The 19,739-nt window shown below is 41.1% G+C and overlaps 1 protein-coding gene across 3 annotated transcripts in view; it reads right to left on the reverse strand.

Annotated features, from left to right (window-relative positions):
* Hhat (hedgehog acyltransferase) overlaps positions 1–19,739 on the reverse strand; it is a 328,256-nt gene that overhangs the window by 194,969 nt on the left and 113,548 nt on the right. For all 3 annotated transcript variants that reach the window (XM_047519801.1, XM_047519802.1, XM_047519803.1), the window contains exon 8: positions 2,662–2,812. In XM_047519801.1, the coding sequence (XP_047375757.1) occupies positions 2,662–2,812 (151 nt within the window). The remainder of the gene's footprint in view (positions 1–2,661; positions 2,813–19,739) is intronic.

The raw sequence follows: 19,739 nt of genomic DNA on the forward strand, positions 1-19,739 counted from the left end.
GTGCATAAGATGCGTTTGACGTGGTGGGCTAAAAATTCATCTGTCCTCATCAGTTCTAAATCCCATTTAGTGTAGATTCCCTACAAGTTCTGATAACCATAAAATAATCTCCAGAGACAGTTTTAAATCTCTTCCTTCCACTTTCCACCCCCCTGCCCTTTATGCTACTGTATGAATGACTGCTAGGCTCTAGCAGAATAATGTACATCACCGGCTTTCACATGTGCTCATGATTAAATCCTTTCCGGACCCAAATTCAGGCAGAAGGAGCCACTTCCTGTCTGTGGCAACACCTCAATAGATAGCTCAGAAATTTTAACATGAATTTATCTGTTAATAGCCATACAAATTCAAAACTTGTTTTCCCTGAACATGCATTCTTAAAAGAGAAAAGTTAAAAGAATGGGGACCAGGGTCAAGGTTATGCTACAAGATACTGAACATGAAACATGGTAAACACCTTCCTAAGGATGAAGGAACTTTTGCAAATAGCACAAAAGCTTTAATTTTTTTTAAATTAATTTGGAGCTTCCATTATTCACTACAGCTCAGAGACAGTTAACCTCCTTTCCTAAATTCAATCATTTAATGTGAAATGGTTATTGTGTAAAATAACTTAAGTGTTTCTAAGGCTAATCAGCCAACTGGAAAACTCTTCAAGAAACTTCAAACCATACCGGGAAAATCCAGACCAACACAATATACAGAAGCTTGAACAGATGTATACGTTGCTCCTGGGAAGCACCCTTTGGCCATTTTATTACCGGCCCCTCTAACTATCTCTCAGAACCACCTCACTCCCAGGGGTCAGCTCAGAGTTGCCTCCATGGTATAACTTCTCATTATTCTTCTCTTCCCCGTCTTTGTCTTAAAATTTTAATTGGGATGGAGGAGAGAGTGGTTCAACAACCTGGAGGCTAAACTATGTGAATCATTTCTAACCAAGACAATAATAAAACTCTTACTAGACATGTTTCTCCACCCCTGTGATTTACACAGAACTGAATGCCTTTCTTAGACCAAAAAAATAAATAAAGGACAACCAGACAGTCAGTCTGAGTATAAAATGTAGTCAACTGTCCAAACTGCCTCTGTGACAATCAATGGGCTGGTATTTATGGATCGGGAGCCTGGAGGCAGGCCTGCTGTGGGAGTCATGGTTTTATGATATGAGTGGACACTGAAAAGTCCCCGAGGAGAATGTGCTTTCCAAGAACGCATTAGTGCAGGCATTCACACTGCGGAGGCAGAGGAACTGTGCGAGGCTCACCAACATTTGTGTCATGTCCCCAAATCACACTGGGTCCCAACCCATCGATTCAGGAAATTACATTTATGAGTAGGTTGAAAGTTAATGGAGCTTCCAGTCAGGCCCACTTTTTAAAATCAAAAGCTACTCCATGGCCTTCTTGTTAGGGAGAGCCCCTGAAGTAACCTGCATCTAATCTTGCCATTAAAACAGGGCAACCTGGTACTCAATGAAGTAATTAAGGACCAAAGTAATTGACATTCCCTGTAATAGCCCTACGAAATTTCTAACTTCCCAAATCAAACTAGACAAAAAATTAAATGCACTGCAAGAGACTTAGATAAATTCACCATCTATCCTAAGTTACTATGGAAAACCAAGATGTTGAGGGCTGCCCACCTCCTTTCGAATAGCAACATTAGGTATGACAATATTCACTGAGCTCTTCTGATAGAGAAAATGTAAGACTTGAACAAGCCACATGAATGAGGAGAAATGAAAACAGGACCAGAAGGAATCAAAGTATCCAGAGGACAAATTTTAAGCAGGCACTGACTTCTAAGGTTGAGCCAGTGCCAACCCCAAGCTTCACCCTCTAGGTGAAAAGCATTTTGTCACTTTTTATACACTGGCAGTGATAAGAAAAACAGCCACAAGCAAGTCTATCTGAAAAACACCCCAACAATGGGGGGAGGGGGCTGAGGGATCTTTTGGAACAAAAAAAGAACAACAAATATCCAGGCCAACCCTACATTTTGGGCCAAAAAAAAAAAAAAAAAAAAAAACTCAAGAATAGTAAAAACTCCAAGCACCTGTCTATCCATCTGTACTGAGCATAGGAAGGGTATAAAGCTAAAATCTAATGTGTAAATATCTGCTATGTGCCAGCTGCTCTAAATGCATTAGCTTACATAATTTTCAAAACAACCCTTGGGGTAGGTGTTATCTTTATCATTACTGCTGAAGAAATAGGAAACTGAAACAAAGATTTAGTCAAGTCACCCAGATCTAGCAAACAGCAACAGTGGCCTATGCTGTTATCTTGAGACTATGTAAATCACCTACAGATGTTATTTTCAAGGAAAACAAAGCACCAAAAAATCAACATATAGTAGCCATCCCTAGTAAGAAATCACTTCAAACATAACCCCTGGTGCATGGCAGGCAGATTTGGTGAGACATTATCTTGCCTGCCTTCTAACTTATTGATTATCTAGCTTAATGATTTGGGGAGGTACAGAAAACCTCGACTGTCACCCTCGTAGTGGGACAAAGAAACTGAAGTGCCAGATGTGGCTTGCGTGAGGGGAAGAGAAAAAAAAAAAATAGTACTCAAGCTCTTTGAAGCCAAAAAAGCTGTGGTTCCTGGCACTGGACAACCCCTGAAGGACTTTAGAAACCAAGTGACTGACCTCCACATCCCCGTGAAGCTGAACATGGTGCTCACGCAGCGAGGGAGGGGGGGTGGGTTGAGTCCATCCAGGCGCATGAGCAGAGCTGGGACACCGAAGAGTACCAAGTACTTCACGTAGAAGAAGAGCACTTGGGCCAACGCCAGTCCTCCTGAAAGACAAAGGGGCCCATTAGACACCAGCAAGCAGGGAGCAGTCTTCTGGGACAGAGGGGGACAGACACCGAGGACCACATCCCCTGCTCCACTTCTCCACCAACTCTTTTCTCCCACTCATCTCACACATTTAAAACATTATCCCACACTGGTTTTATTCAATAAATGTCTTGACAATTGAAGTCTTCTTTATTACTGTGACAGGCAACAGGACCTTCAATCATTCTCTTACATGATAGGCAAGAGTACCTAAAAAAATACGTTGTAGTTAAAAACTAGTAGAAAGGTAAATTCTTCCTACATCTTGTCCAAATCTTCATCAGTTCACACCCACCAGGAGGGCTAGAATCAAAAGTTAGACCAACAAGTATTGGTGAAGAGGTGGGGAAATAGAACCGTCATACAAAGGCAGTATAAAACAGCACAGCTGCCCTGGAAAGTAGTCCAGTGGTTCCTCCAACAATTCAACAGTTACCCTCTGACCCAGGAATCCTACCTGCTGGTATATGCCCAACAGAAATGCAAGTAAATCCACACAGCAACACATACCCATGTATCCACAGTAGTATTACTCATAATAGCCAAAGGTTAGAAACAACCTAAGTGTCCCTCGAACATAAATCTTGGTATATTCATACAAAGGACTATTATTCCACCCTGAGAAGGAATTAAGAACTGACATACTACAACATGACTAAACTTTGAAAGCATTATGTTAAATGAAAGCCAGTCACAAAAGATCACATACTTCATGATCCATTCAGATCAAAGTCCAGAATGGGGAACCCTATAGAGTAAGTAGAATAGCGATTTTTGCATGCTTGGGGAAGGGACAGGCAGGTGGGCATGGGGCAAGAAGGGTAGCAAAAGGCAGAATTCATTTTTGTGGTGGAAAAGAATTCTCTAATTAGCAGGCGATGATAGTTGGATGCATTTGTAAATACACTAAAAGTCACTGAACTGTGCACTTCAAGTAGGTAAGTTGTATAGTATGTAAACTACACCCCAGTAAAAAGAAACTCTACATGAGGCCTTGTAGGCCTCTTAGTCTTTCTCAAGTGGGAATAAAGCAGGGTGTGGACAGTGGGTTTGATGTTAAGCTGATGAGGCTGTCATTCCCCAGTGGGAACACCCCGCACCACAAGCCGAGACTCAGGGTGCTCTATGACTCCCAGCCTCCTCAGGTGTCTTGAATGAGCACTTCGACCTCTTTACCCAGGAGGCAGGTGAAGGGCTGGGCTCCATGCTGACTGGATATCATCCATGCTGGCCTCATCAGTGTGGTGGAGGCAGCAAGGCAGGTCTCCAGAGCAGCACCGGCAAGGAGAAGGCCGGAGGCAAAGCATGGCAGGCAGCCAGGGAGAAGATGACCATTGGCCATGTACTATCCAACCTCAAGCCACCTTCCCCAGTATGCAGGGAAATGCTGCAGGACATGCTGGTGCAGTTGATCAGATAATCTTCTGGAACATTCTAAGGGAAGTAACTAAGCCTCAAAGAGGTACCAACAAAAATATTACCATCTGGCCTTCTTAATGCCACAAGAGGATCTTTGAAACAATGTCCCTGCTGTGGAATGTGTGGTTTTAAGTGGTAGCTCCGCGTCAGAAGAAATAAGATAATTTGAGTGATGGCAGATAGTGGTTCAAACATGAAAGCTGTACATCCCACCCTGAGAAGTCCTTAATCACTGATTCCCCTTCAGAAGTGATCAAACAGGTTCTTCAGATGTTTGGAAACATGCTGGAAAGGCTGGGTATAGACTCTCAGCATTTTGAATGTTTGTGATAGAAAGTCAAGAACAAAGATAATAGGTGTGTGACCAAGAAGAGATCTGTGCTAAAACACATCTTAAAAGGAGAGAGAGAGAGAGAGAGAGAGAGAGAGAGAGAGAGAGAGAGACTGACCGACCCAAGAAAAAATGACTGATTAAATAGCACAGTGTTTCTAGAGCTGAAAATGATCAGCCTGAAGAGTGGAAGGCATGAAAGGACCTGGGGATGACCAGGTGTGGTGAAGGCCCACTTGAGCTCTTACGGATAGGAAGCAGCTGTACATAAACAGCACTGCCCTGTTAACAGGATGCCGGCTCAGGAAGAGTGGGTTGCTTTGTGCCTCAAGTACTGCCCTTAGGGCTAGGTACATAGCTCGGTGGTACAGTCCTCGCCTAGCATAGCAGGGTCCTGGGTTCAATTCCCAGTACCACCAAAAATAAAAATTTAAAGTTCATAAAGCACAAAAATGAGAACTGCCATGATTTTGATGTTTGTATAGATGTCATATCTAAGGCATATAAATTTTAAAAAATAGGTAAGTCTACATTTGTATGCATCACCACTTGTATAAAACCCTTAGAATTTGTTAGTATTTTCATATAAAAATGAGAGTAAAAGAATTTTGTATAGGTGTTCAATGTATCTCTATGGCTAAATCTAATTGAGGTTTTTTTTTTAAATCCCAATATGGATAAGAACCACAAAAGCCACACATTTCTTAATATGCAACAAGTACCATATTCCGCTATTAAATATTTCTTATGGATTAAGATACTAAAGGTTTAAATAGATGTTTCCTTGAACTTTTAACAACCTGTTAACAAAACTAAGAAAAAGATGCATAGTGATCTTCAAAGCATTATAGTTGTACAATATCTGTTTATTTTAACTTGTGTTTCCCCTGTGGGATTAACTATTCAGTCTTGCTATTGATTTTCATTATCCCCATGAAAGATGCATGGCTCATTTTTCTTTCCCCTTGACCTAAAAATTAGTCTTGTCCTTGTAAGATTTAGTTTAAGTTTTTGGAGTTGACCCTAAAGATTTTGCTACATCCTCTCATGCACACAAGTGGCAAGAAAGCAATGGAAGAATATAAATTACTCTACCCTGACTGAAAGTTATTTGACATATATAAATGGAACAACCCTATTGGGTACAAAGATACAAAGTTTGACTATTTTTCAATACCATAAAAAATTGCTGGGTATTTAAAATATCCTCATCTAGTCAGTTATAATTGATTTCATCTAACCTAACCCCTGTACCCGACCAAGAATCCATACGTAAGTTTATGTGAAATATTGTCCCATGACATGCATTCATTCAAAAGAATCATTTACTGAGCATATGACCCCTGGAATCAGTTAAGGACTATAGGAAACAGACTAGAAGTCAAATCAGATAGGAGTCAGTCTTTGTGGGTTCATGGTCAGTTTTATTAGTCATATTTACCCTTCCCTTTTGCTATTTTCTTCTGCCCTTGTTCTGCTTCCATTCCTCAGAAAAATCTTATTTATCATTGAGATCCCAGCTCAAATATGGTCCTTTCTCCTTCATTTAACATTGTCATTGAGCACCAACTTCTTGGTAAGCACTGAGCAATACAGTGGTGAATAAGGAGGCACGGCACCTGCCCTTGGGAACATTAAAGTCTGGAAGAAAAAGAAGACTGGAAATCAGGAGTGGGATTAAAACTCATAACCCTGGGACAGGAAACGATTTGAACCAATGGCTCAGACATGATTTCACAAGTATTCATTCTGTGTTTGTGTGCCAGGCACGGTATACAAAGGACATTGGTACTTTCATGGGGCTTATAGATAAAAGAATCAACCAAAAATAGACAAAACTGAGTTCTATATTAACAAGCTAGGAAGTGCACAGAACATAGCCCAGCAATGGTGGCAACCATATGTTCCATCCCACGTGTTCTTCTGCAATGTGATCGTGCCTCTCCCTCCGACTGATGTCTGATGAACCACAGGAAAGACCCCAAGCAGGAAATACCCATTCAAGACCAGTCGACCAGAAGTACAGCAAGAGGAAACCATTGTTAACAAGGAAATTGAGATGCTTATTCTGTAACTGTCAACTGAGAAGATATTAAATTCAATGGAAAACACAAAACTGAAGAGCAGAGGAAGGAAAGTGCATAAATACTGAAGCAGCGGATGCCGCTGTTTTGAAATTGGAAGCCAGAATAGTCTTCACTGAAATGAGGGTATTTCAACAAAAGCCTGAATGGGTAAGAGGTCAGCTGTGCAGCCACCCCATTCCCTCTTGGCCTACCATCATACTTATCTGATCTGATTGTCACATCAGACCATAGTGGTACACCTGTGGTTATCCTGCTGAATCACAAGCTCAAGATCAAAACTGGTGTCTTACATTTCTTGTATTGCCCACACCTAATACCTGGCCAATAGTTGTTTGACAATTCAGTTAGTTCTGAAGGAAACATTTAATAACTCACTTAAAGCATGAAGACTACCCATATCATGACATTTCTGAAACAGTATTGATGGTCTACATCAGCTTGGAGAATTGTTGAGTTGCTACTAAAGCTCAGACCTGCCACCAAACAAGAGTCTTATGTGGGTTTGAGACCTTGCACTCCCACTATCAAGAATACCAGCAAGACGGGGAAGTCCTAGCATTGTTTGCTGCTGCCTGGAAGTTACTAGATTTGTCCTTAGTTCTGCCTACCAGCAGGCCACCTCCAATTCCAAGTGCATTGAACGCACCTCTAAAACAATTTAGCTCTCTCCCTCAAAACTAGAAACAGTACATTTTCAAGACAGAAGATGAATGTCAAGTTCTACAGAGTCTCAGGAAGATGAGGACTCCTTTCATGAGGAGTTTAGTCCTTCCCATATTGACACTGAAGTACTCAGCCCTCTCCCCCACTCTTTGTATTACCCCACCATCATTTTAATTGACATGAAGCAGGCAGCAATTGGCTTCCACCTGGCTTATTACAATTCTCTCAACTAGTTCTCAAATGAACTGCTAAAGATCTCACCCTGAGGGGTTAGGGGGAGCAGCAAGGAGGCAGCAAAACCCATGTCAATTTTCCTACCCTGGTTTTCCCATTCTTGCTGAATTTTCCCTCATTTTACCCACTTAAACCTTCACTTTCTTGTTGCTCATACTCATTCTTCTGTCAACCCATTCCATATCCTCCATGTTTTTTCTGTCAAAATTCTACTTTCCTTCAAGGTCCCACCTAAATATCATTATAGTTTTTCTAAACACCTCAGCCCAAAGAGTCGCATTCTATCTTATGACTATATAACATAGTGCAGCTTTCTGTGAAATACTGTGATCTCTAAGCTCTGGAGGGCAGAGACCACTGCTGGCTTCTTCACCTCCACCTCCCCGGTGCCAAGCAGCACCAGGCACGTAGTGCCAAGAGGCAATGTCTGCTCAGTGAATGAATAAGCTAAAAAAATGAATTTGTTTTCTTGTACATTATCCCCTTAATTTTTACCCAACACTGTGCCATAATATTGTTTCTACATATCAGATTAAGAAGGAAAGATTCATAAGGATTAAATGACCTTTGAAAATCTCAGGGTTAATAACATGAGGGACTTGAACCGCATTTCTTGGCTCCAAAACTGAATTGAACATTTCCCACCAAATGTGATGTTTTTAAAATTTATATATACTCATAACATTTACATATTTATATATATGGTTTTTCTTTAGGTGAAATGCCAGGTTATTTTATATAAATGGATTCTAAATATTTTCTCATTTTATGATTTTAATTCTAATATCCTATCCATATTGTTATGGTTTGGATATGTGGTGTCCCCCAAAAACTAACGTGTGGGACAATATAATCAAGTTCAGAGGTGAATTAGGTCAAGGCTCTCATAACCCAATCAGTGCATTAATCCACTGATAGGGATTAACTGGGCAGTAACTGAAGGTGGGTAGGGTGTGACTGGAGGAGGTGGGTCACTGGGGTCTGCCTTTGAGGTTTATATTTTGTTTCTGGTGAATGGAGTTCTCAAGGCTTCCTGATGCCATTCCTGAGCTTCCTTTCTCCTCCACATTTTTCCACCATGATGTTCTGCCTCACCTTAGGCTCAAAGCTTTGGAGTCGGAGTCTATGGACAGAGATCTCTGATATCCTAAACCAAAATAAACTTTTCCTCCTGATTTTTGTCAGGCCTTTTGGTCACAGCAAGAGAATAGTCGACTAAAACATGCACGAGAAAGTGGTATCAACACCTCTATGACACATCACCTCGTGGTTACGTTTGTACTTGCTGATATTGTCTACAGATTATAGGATGCTCAAAGCCTATCCCCCAGATGGTTGAACATTAGGGCCTCCAAGTAGCACATGCTCATTAGAGAGTAGCTTGTCCAATCAATGTTACCAAAGCCAAGATTCTCTTCAGGGTGAGCACAAGGGCCAGGTTGTTTTAGACACCCTTTTCTTAGTTCCCCCACAGAAGTGGGGAGCAATTCAGTAACTGCCTCATGAAAACCATTTACAAACCACATTATGTCAGGGTTTGTCAAAGTTTGGAGACAAATGCCCTCCAGCTCTGTCAGACAGCTGCTCTCATCTTTGTGCATTTGAGCCCTATCCTCGGAATTCATAGTAAGCGTACACACTGGTTCCAGGTTCATGTCAAGGAGCATGTTGTCTCTGCACTGTTGTATCTGTTCCTACAGTTTTTGCCACCCCGACTCACCCCTACACTCTCATCTCTAGCCTGTCCTGGGCTCTCACCTCGTTCACAGCCTGACCTTTCACATCTGGAGATTTTCTACTCAAAGATGAACAATTCCAGTCACTTTCACTTCATCCACATCTATTCAAGATCTTGCTTAACTGCTTTATGATTAAGTTCATTCATATTCAAGAAACTTAGAGATTTTTTTAAATTAAGTTGCTTCTCATATACAATTCCTTATAAGAACTTCTCACCTACAAGATCTGGGATCAGTATTAGAAATATAAAGACTGATCAAAAAGAATACAAGCCAGAAATCCCAAGATAAGTGCCATGATATAGGCTTAGAGATTTTCCCTTCCAGCTTGGGTGTAAGAAAAGCTAATGTCCTGCAAAAAATCAAGGTGAGTGGTCAGTCACCATGACTTACAGGTTTCTATAAAGACATTAAACAGAAGATGGCCATTGCCTTCCAGTAATTACATAAGGTTCTTTGTCAGAAGGTCAATGCCATGAGCACTAGTAGTCAGTAACTGTGATTGATGGGCGAAGAGCAAGGTGATAAGCAGGCCTGAGGAATGGGCCACCAAGAACTCTCCAGGTGCTACAATCAAAAAGAACAGCATGCTGGTGAGAGATGTCTTTCCTGAGGCCTACCAAGTCAAGGAGGGAAAAGGAATTCAGTTATTTCTAGTCTTTGAATTCCAGAAATGACTACAGCAAAATTTATCAATCTAGAAGCAAATAGCCCTACCAGGTAGAAGTTACTGTCTGGACCTGCTGGGCTCATCAGGGCAACTGGACTGTTGAAGGGGAAACTGGTTGGAACCCAGTAGTACAGATTCATCCACTGTAAGATTCTAAGCTGAATCTGTAGGGTGAGCATCAGTAATTTATCTACCGGTACAATTTGTATCATAAAATTCCCTACTGAAGGACTTTCATCTAGACAGAAAAATCAACAACAAAAAAAAAAAAATGGAGCTAAATTGCACCCTAGACCAAGTTAACTTAACAGTCATCTATAGAACATTCCATCTGACAGCTGCAGAATACACTTTATTCTAAACAGCACGTTGAACATTCTCCAGGATAGATTACATGATAGACCACAAGGAGCACGCTGTGAGCAAAGATATCTGAGTAACTGAGGTTGCAACTCTGGGTGAACGGATTCGTTGTGCATTGGTTCAAGCTAATACCAAGTCCAAGAAGTGGAGGCCGAAGGAGCGAGGCCATCATCCAGACAGGGCAAGCAATGTGAAAGATGAGCTTGCTCGTTTTCAGCATGCCATCGGCTACCAGCAGAGGGTGATACCAGTCAAGAAAGTGGTCTTGGCTTGAAGAGGCCCAGAAAGGGGCTTCAACTCTGACCTGACACCTGGCCTCTAACAATCTCCCTTGCCTTGTCCCTAAGTGACCCAAAACAGTGATCAGTGAAAAGCCCTCTTTGCCAGACAACCACAAACTAAATTACTTCTTTTTCCATATTATCTCTAACCTCAGACTGATTCACTGCCAAAATAAGGGGTTATTACTCAGAAACTCAAAGGAAAGTCTGTCTACTTAATCTGAGGAGAGTCTGGTACTTAATCTTTGGACATATTAGACCTGAGAAAATCTAGTTTTAAGTTTTCTTATAGGAGTTTAAACCACTAAAATTTCTCTTCAAAGTAAAAGGTGTGTTGCTGGGAGAAAAATGTTGCCCAGGTGGAATGTTTCAGCATGTGTTTGACTTGCGGTGCTGGGAACCCAGGGCCTCATGCATGCCAGATAGACGCTATAAAATCGAGTCACATACCCAGAACCCTGAGGTAGAATGTTAAATCCTATTTGCCCAACCTCTTCATCCATTATTACTGTCTTGGAGAAAGTGGTTTTAAGTCATGATACAGGGCAATCATCAAAATTATAATTATCAGTAAAAACACAGAATACTATAAACATTGATGTGGCTGTGTTACAATAGTTTGCTGATTTTAAGTCCTTTGGGTAAAAACTGAGGAGTGGGATAACAGGGTCAAAAGGTGGGTCCATTCCAAGTTTTCTGAGGAATCTCCATACTGCTTTCCAGGGTGGCTGCACCAATCTGCAACTCCACCAGCAGTGTGAGTGTGCTTTTCCCCCACATCCACGCCAACACTTTCTTGTTTGTGTTCTTGATAATAGCCATTCTAATTGGAGTAAGATGAAATCTTAGAGTTGTTTTAATTTGCATTTCTCTAATTACTAGAGATGTTGAACACTTTCTTATATTTATTAATTGCCAGTGTGTCTTCTGTAAAGTATCTATCCAGTTCCTTGGTCCACTTATTGATTGGATTCTTTACTTGGAATGGACCCACCTTTTGACCCAGTTATCTCACTCCTCTGTTTATACCCAAAGGACTTAAAATCAGCATACTACAGTAACACAGCCACATCAATGTTTATAGCAGCTCAGTTCACAATAGCTAGATTGTGGAACCAACCTAGATGCCCTTCAACAGATGAATGGATAAAGAAACTCTGGTATGTATATACAATGGAATACTATTCAGTCATAAAGAATATTATGATGGCATTTGGAAATAAATGGATGGAATTGGAGAATATCATGCTAAGTGAAATAAGCCAAGCCCAAAAAACAAAGGCCGAATGTTTTCCCTGATAAGTGGAGGATGATATATAATGGGGATGGGGGTGGGAAGTGAGAAGAATGGGGGAACTTTAGATTATATCGAAGGAAATGAGAGGGAGGGGGGTATGAAAAATGGTGGAAGGAGACAGACATCATTACCCTATGTACATGTACAATTACACGAATGGTATGAATCTACATCATGCACAACCATAGAAATGAAAAGATGTACCTCATTTGTGTACAATCAAAATGCAGTCTAAAAAAATTAAAAGAAATTTTAAAATATTTTCACAAAATTTATCTTAAATTAGGGTGTTCTAGAAGTATTTCTTTATGGCAAAATTTGTTTTTTCACTGACTACAGTAGTGTAACAGAACAGTTGTGCTGATTTAAAAGTTTAGTTCCACATAGGTCTTTCCCCATCTTCTTAAATCATGACACTCTAATGCCATGAGTCTGTACTTGACCCAGAAAACATCAGGTAAAAAGACCCCCTGCTCCATGGCAGAGGCAAAGTCATAGCATGCACACTCAGCTATGCAAGACTCAAGTCATGCAAGGGTAAAGAAGGAGTTTATATAGGACCAAAGAGTCTGAAAATTCTGAAAAGCAAATTTTCAAGTAGGGAGTATGACTTGCTTTGCCAGAGAGAAATGCTCTAAAATCTATGTGCAAAAAGAATTGGAAATTATCAATTAACGGGTTCTACTCTAAACCCTTCAAGGAAGCAAAGAATCCCTTTAAGCAGCAAATAATTGCCTCCCCAAGGTGTCTAAAAATTTAGATTTCTATATGCCAGTTTGGCTTAAAAGACACCTACTTTATGTATCTTAAGTTATCTGTATGCCACGTTACTTGGCACAATAATGGGTTAAGTAGAGATCAACAAGAATCAGTATTCTTCAGCTATTGGGGGAAGGAGGAGCGGCAGCAGGCAACAGTTGGAGTTTTAACGGACTGTGGTTGCGACCTGATACCCTTTAGATTGCCACATCAAGCAGACATCTCTTCCATTCTGCAAGCATGCACCATGAAATTATCCTCACACCACATGGAACATCTGTAATTGAACAGTTGAGTTCCACAGTAGTAAATCCCAGAGTAGCTTTGGGTTCACACTGCATTAATTTTAAATAACCTCTGGATTCTAATTCAAGAAGAGAATTTATAAAAAAATTTTTTCTACTGTATCTTAAAGCTTAGAATATCTAATATCTCAAAAGGGCAGAAAAAAGTAAAAACTCATGCTACCCGACATGTGTTTTTGTGCCCAGTTTTCAAAACAAATATTAGGTGCCAAATGTCTTACCCCTTTTTCCTTGTTGGGATGTTATAGAATGAGAAGAAGCAAATAGATGACTTGGTTAGCATTTCATTACCATTTAGATAAGCACACAGCCATTATTTCAACAAGTCACCAGCTGGGGCTTAAGCACTGAGCTTAAAAACCCCTCTGCCTCTTATCACTTAGGAGATGGATTTCTGAACTCCAACCCATGCATAGTTAAACCTTCCATAATGGTCTCTGAAGTATGTTCTGCAATCTTGGAACAACCAAGTTTATCACTTTCACTTACCCATCTTTTCTGACTCACTCAACCTCCTGACAACCTCTTCTCTCCGCATAATTTCATATACCTGAATTTACCATGGAAAAACACCATTCAATCCTGAACTCAGGAAAGGTGATCTCTGAATTCTTCTGAAGAGGAACCACAGTCACCCTTGCTCCACTTAATTCTAGACTCTGTCAGATTGGAGTATCATTCCACTGTGTTGTAACTGGTCGATCTTAAAATATTCTGGCGTTCAAAAGACAGTAGTTCTTATGTTTTCAATAAGAATATGAGAAAAACTAATATGGATAAGATGTCTGGGATTTGCTTCAAAACAATATGGGAGAGAGTACAGATGAAAGAAAATTGGCCATGAGTTGGTCACTGCTACACCTAGAAAATGAAGACATGAGGGTAAATTCTAAATCTATGTTTTTTTTTTTCTTTTGGGGGGACACCAAAGATTGAACCCAGAGGTGCTTAATCACCCTGAGCCACATCCCCAGTCCTTTTTAATATTGAGTCAGGATCTCACTAAGTTGCTTAGGGCCTTGCTAAGTTGCTGAAGCTGGCTTTGAACTTGGGAACTTCTTGCCTCAGCCTCTTGAGCCACTGGGATTACAGGTGTACACCACCACAGACTAAATCTGTTTTCTAAAAGTGTTGTATGAAGGGCAAGTTAGCTACATAGAAGAAACCTTAAGCAAAACCATGTACAAAGCATGAAGACATGAGGCAGCCCATGTAGCTGGAGGAGGGGGGAAGCATATGCAGGAATGGGCACATGGCTTCGGTAACAGGAAAGACAATTGGTCATGTTAAGATATGAATTAAAGACCTGTGAGATTTTGCAAATAAGATTTGTTATGTTTTAGAAATATCAGTCTAAGAAAATGAGGGTGGATTTTTTTTTAAGGGGAGAAGGGCAGAATTAGTAGACAATGAAGGCAAGTGGTCCAGGCGAGGGGCTGGGGAGACCCAAACCCCAATTTTGAGCTCTTTGTGCAGTTGCCCCCAAACCTTTATCAAAGTCCTCTAACATGCACAAATGTCTTATATCTGAGCAGACTTTTGTTTGGAGCCTTTTGATTATATATGGCATGTGTGTACAAGTTGAGAAAAATAGGCAAATACTACATGATCATCAGGGAGATGTACCTTCAGGCCAGTAAGATGATCCCTAAGCAGAGCTCCGTGGAGGCATAAGACCAGGGACAGATGCAACCATGAACCAGACATCTGAGCAGAGCACTGGGCTCTTCTGAGGCCAAGGAAGAGTCACGCCCACCTGATCTAGAAATTAAGGGGATGGGGACCCTCACTGCTAAAACCCAATGACAATCTTATCTACGGCCTATATATAAAAGTATGTTCTACATTAGGATATGTAAACAAGAGAAAATTGGGGAAATTTGTGACAGCTCTAGTTTGTGAATTCCATAAAAAGTTGAAAGTTACAACAGGGACCCTCATGAAAGCTGGGATGTCTATGGCTACTTTGGTAGATCACCTTTCTCATGTTCAAGTAGCACTACCCCTTCCCCACATCAATACCTTATCAATTGTCAGGGAGAGGCGTGACTATTAGACTAATAGAACTTTGAATGGAATTGCTCAAATCACTAGCTAGGCTTTACTGCCCCCTCCTGGTCTTTTCCAGTATATCTGCCCTGAACTATTAATACTAATAACCAAATCACTGCATTTAAGAATCTCCAACTAGGGAGAGCACCAAACTCAACTATGATCGCTTCACAAATGAAAAGCTAAGTTACTTGAGTAGGAATCCCCAATCAAGGCAGCTAGCCACCAGTTGTTATGGAAGTGCAATCTGACTTTATTCTAAACACAATGGAAAGCCATCCCACCACTACAGATGTATGATGCTCTTCAGCGAGGTCGCACTATTCTACTTTAGGTTTTACACTCCAGGATTCCAAATTCCCTATCATCCTACTCTTCCCTAGAGCACAATTCAAGTCTTTATGAATATGGTTTTCCATAAAAATGGGAACTATTTGAAAGACTTCAGTTTATCTTGCAAGAAAGTTATTCCATCTAAATACCCATATTTATAAGTGGTAGGTTCATAACTACCACATTCAGGCAAATTGGATTCTAGGAAGTCCTGCAAGGTTCTCATAAGGCATTGGTTGTCTTTTAGAAGAGTTAAGGTTAGGGAAACAGCTGCATGCCTCATTTGTCAGGGGCAGCTCCCTGAGGCTCTGGCCCATCAAGCCCTCCCCAAGTCCACAGCTTACATGGCAGCCTTACTACCGTTTTCTCCAGATTCACAGATCAAATCTACAACAAAAGGAAGTCCAAGAATGTCCCAGGAGTGGGCACAGTGAAAGAATCAGACAAGGATGATACGGTATGGTGTGATGCTTAATACGAGTTGTCAAGCTGATTGGATTAAAAGATTCTCAAGATTAAGGTGCTTCTATGTATTTAGGGGCATACATGCTCAGCTACCCAGACACTCAGAAGCTTCTGCAGCCACCGGTCCAGAAAGCCTACCTACTGCTCAAGATGATGGTAAATCTTAGAGTCATCATATGGTGCTGGTTCTGCAGGAATGCATGATGCTGGAGTTAGGGGTAAATGGAGGCTTCCACCAAGATTTTGAAGGAGATCCTGGAAGATTGGGTGAAGTGTAGCATGAAGATGCAAGAAGGAAGCTGCAGCTGCAATGGAGACTCCCAAGATTAAAAAAACTGCCAGTACTGTGGAATCTCTACCAAGGAAAACTACAGTAATTGAGCAGAAACAAGCCAGGAGGGAGATCATGTGGATTGCAAACAGCAAGGCGATTGGGGAGGGGCTACATAAGCCCTTTGGATAGAACATCACAAAGCCATGTGCCCCAGAAGCTGGATGTGAAGCTATATAACTTGTTTGTCCAGCTGGAATTTTAGTCTTGTTTTTGTCCCATCCCTTCTTTTTATGCCCCAATTTCTCACTTGTGGAATGAAAATGTGTACTCTGTGCCAATATATATTGGATATATATGACTTGTTTTTGATCTTTATGGGGAAAACATCTACAAGTTTGTCTTGAGCCCCTGACTTTGGACTTGAACTTTTGGGGCTGTTAAGACTATGGCGACTCTTGGAAATAAATTCATGCATTTTTGCATTGTGGTATGGACATGAACTTTTGAAGGCCAGGGTGGAATGTTATGGTTTAGATATGAGGTGTTCCCCCAAAAGATCATGCATGATGCAATGCAAAAATTTTCAGAGGTAAAACAGTTATAAAAAGTATAACATAATCAGTGCATTAATTCATTGAGATGGATTAACTGGGTGTAACTATAGGCAGACAGGATGTGGCTGGAGGAAGTTGGTCACCAGGGGTTTGTCTTTAGGAGCTCTCTCTGCTTACTGTTGGTCATGTCTTGAGATGCATTCCTCCACCTCACCCTTTCATCATGATGTTTTGCCTCACTTTGGTCCAGAGCTACAAAGTCAGTCAACCGCGGACTAACCCCCTGAATTAAATTTTTCTCCTCCGTTTTGTTTTTGTCAGGACTTTTGGTCAGTGGGGGGGGGGGGGACCAAATGTGGAGATGCAAAGTCTTCTAAAATTCATTGCATTAAAATATATTCAAAGATTCAAGATGGCTGAATGGAAGCCCCTTGTACATAACTCTACTACAGAGAATTATCATGGCAAACAAAGGAATACTCTATTTTGAGGAAAACAATCCAGGGAAAACTCTGGAAATCAGCAAGGAATTGAAAGGAACCCCAAGCAGCACAGGGATGGAAATGAAACCCAAGAACAAAGCAAATTACAACTTCGACCCAGGCTCCCTGGTCAGGAGACATCCCATGTGGCTGGGAAAAGGTAAGCAAGAAAGTGCCATAACCCCAATCACAGAAGCAGACCTGCAATCCTGACTGCATGAGAATTCCAGTTCTCATGGGCTTTAAGTTCAATTTGAGGAATTGGCTTGTCTGGGTGACTGCTCTGCTTCAAAGACCGAAATTAGGTTTGCCCTATTGCGCAATCCAAACTGATGCAATAGCCACTACTAGATGCTACCTTGCCTTAGAGGCCAGAAGTCAACTCTGAGGGCACCAGAAGTCTTGGACCTATGTACACATCACAGGGCAGAAGACAGTCCCCTCAGCATCCTGCAACTTCAGAACCAGCAGCTTCCACAGTCACATGACCAAATCCCATCTGGGCTTTCCCTTTGATAATTAGGGAAGGTCTCATCAGCCAATAGCTTTGGGACTATAATTGATGCCAAGTCTCCACTTTACTCATCCCTGTGAGTTCCATCATGTTCTGTAGCTCCAGAATATTGGCTACCACTGCCTTAAATCTGGCACCACCTGTACTCTTCCCATAGAACCTATGGAAAGTATTTTTACCCAGCTATGTCCTCTTTTGGACTACAGCTACTGGAGTAAAAAGTCTAGCACCACTCAACCTTGTCCGTTGGGACCATGGGAAGGTTCCATCCATGTCCTACAACTCCAAGACCATAGCTACTAATGCCATAAGCCTCAGCCTCACCAGTTCTTACCCTTCATAACCTAGGGCTACTCCCATCCACATCCTGCAGTTCTGTGACCCATAGTTACCAAAGCCATGGCCCTAAAGCCACCATGCTCAACTTGCAGGACCTAGGGAAGGTCCTCTATCTCCAGGAGCATGGATACCAGTGCCATAGCCCAAATGTTACATGCACACTGGGGAACTCAAGGAAGTCTCCTTTATAGCTCGGTCTTGGGAGCACAGCTGGATAGTGCCAAAAGCCATGGCATTACTTGACTTTATCTCTTGGGACAGAGAAGGTATCATCTGGGTCCTGCAACCTAGTACCAACCACAATCAACCTCATAGAACCTAGGTAAGGTCTGCATCACATCCCAAGACATGAAGTCCATGGTTACCAGTGCTACATACCCAAGAATCACCTATGCTCATTCTGTGGGACCTTGGGAAAGTCCCATCCCATCCTGTGGCTCCAGAACTGTAGGTGCTATTACCATAGGCCCAGGAATCTCCTGTATTCATCTTGTGGAAGCTGCAGAAGGTCTCCTTCACATTTTGTGGCTCTGAAATTATATCAGGTGGTGCCATAACACTTGTGCTTACCCCAAAGGATCTGGGGATAGTTCTTTTCACATCCTTCACCACCAAGACTCAGGCACTGAGGCAGCTATTTCCACAAGCCCCAGGACCATCAGTGCTCGACTCTGTGGAGCCTGAGGATACACAAGAAATCTATGTCCACTGGAGTGTTACAACGGCCTCCATGAACCACTGCAGTCTACACTAATGAGGCACTCAGACTCCACTGACAAAGCTGATGAAGTCACAGACTACATGTTTGAGGTCCCCTATAACCAAACCAAAGCACCTACCCAACTGACACTATCACAGCTCTGTGAGAAAACCTTGTTCTAAAAAAGTTACTCCATAAAATTGGAAAAGGCAACTATTGCACTAGATATACAGCTATCGGTGTAGGGTCACGAGAAACATGAAAGGAAACAAGACACCTTCAATGGAAAATAGTTCTCCAGAAATAGATCAATTTGGAAAAATCTGAATTTGCCCGAAAAATAATTCAAACCAATAACAGAACTCAGATACAAAAGAATACAAATAGACAACACCAAATACATTAGAGAAGCAATTCAGGATATGAATAGGAAATTTGCCAAAAATAAAAATCCTGAAAGAACCAATCAGAAATCTTACAGTCAAAACAATGGAAAGCTTTTGGAACTTAAGGAATACCATTAAGTGAACTAACACTCTCAAGGGAATTTGAAAGTACTAAATACCCATTTCATGAATACACAGAAACTCTCCAAATCTTTAAAGCAGTGTAAAATCCAAAAAGTGCAAAATTCCCCCAAATAGAGTCAATCAAAAAAGACTTTCATCAAGGCATATTATACTCAAAATGTCAAAAAGTATAAGAATTCTAAAAATAGCAAGAGAAAAAGCATCAAGTCACATATAGGGGAATGTCCATTAGAGTTAATAGATTTCTCAGCAGAAACCTTATAAACCAGAGAAAAAAGGGATTCCATATTCAAAGTTCTGAAAAGATAAATAAAACTTGCCAACAAAGAATACTATACCCAGAAAAAAAAAATCAAAAAAGTGAATATTCTTTCTCAGATAAGCAGAAAGTGAGACTTCAACACAACCAGACCAGCGCTAATGAAATACTTGAGACCCCCTACACTAGGGACAAAATGATAACCACCATCAGGAAAACACATGAATATACAAA

Source organism: Sciurus carolinensis, chromosome 12, assembly GCF_902686445.1.
Source record: "Sciurus carolinensis chromosome 12, mSciCar1.2, whole genome shotgun sequence".
NCBI lineage: Eukaryota > Metazoa > Chordata > Mammalia > Rodentia > Sciuridae > Sciurus > Sciurus carolinensis.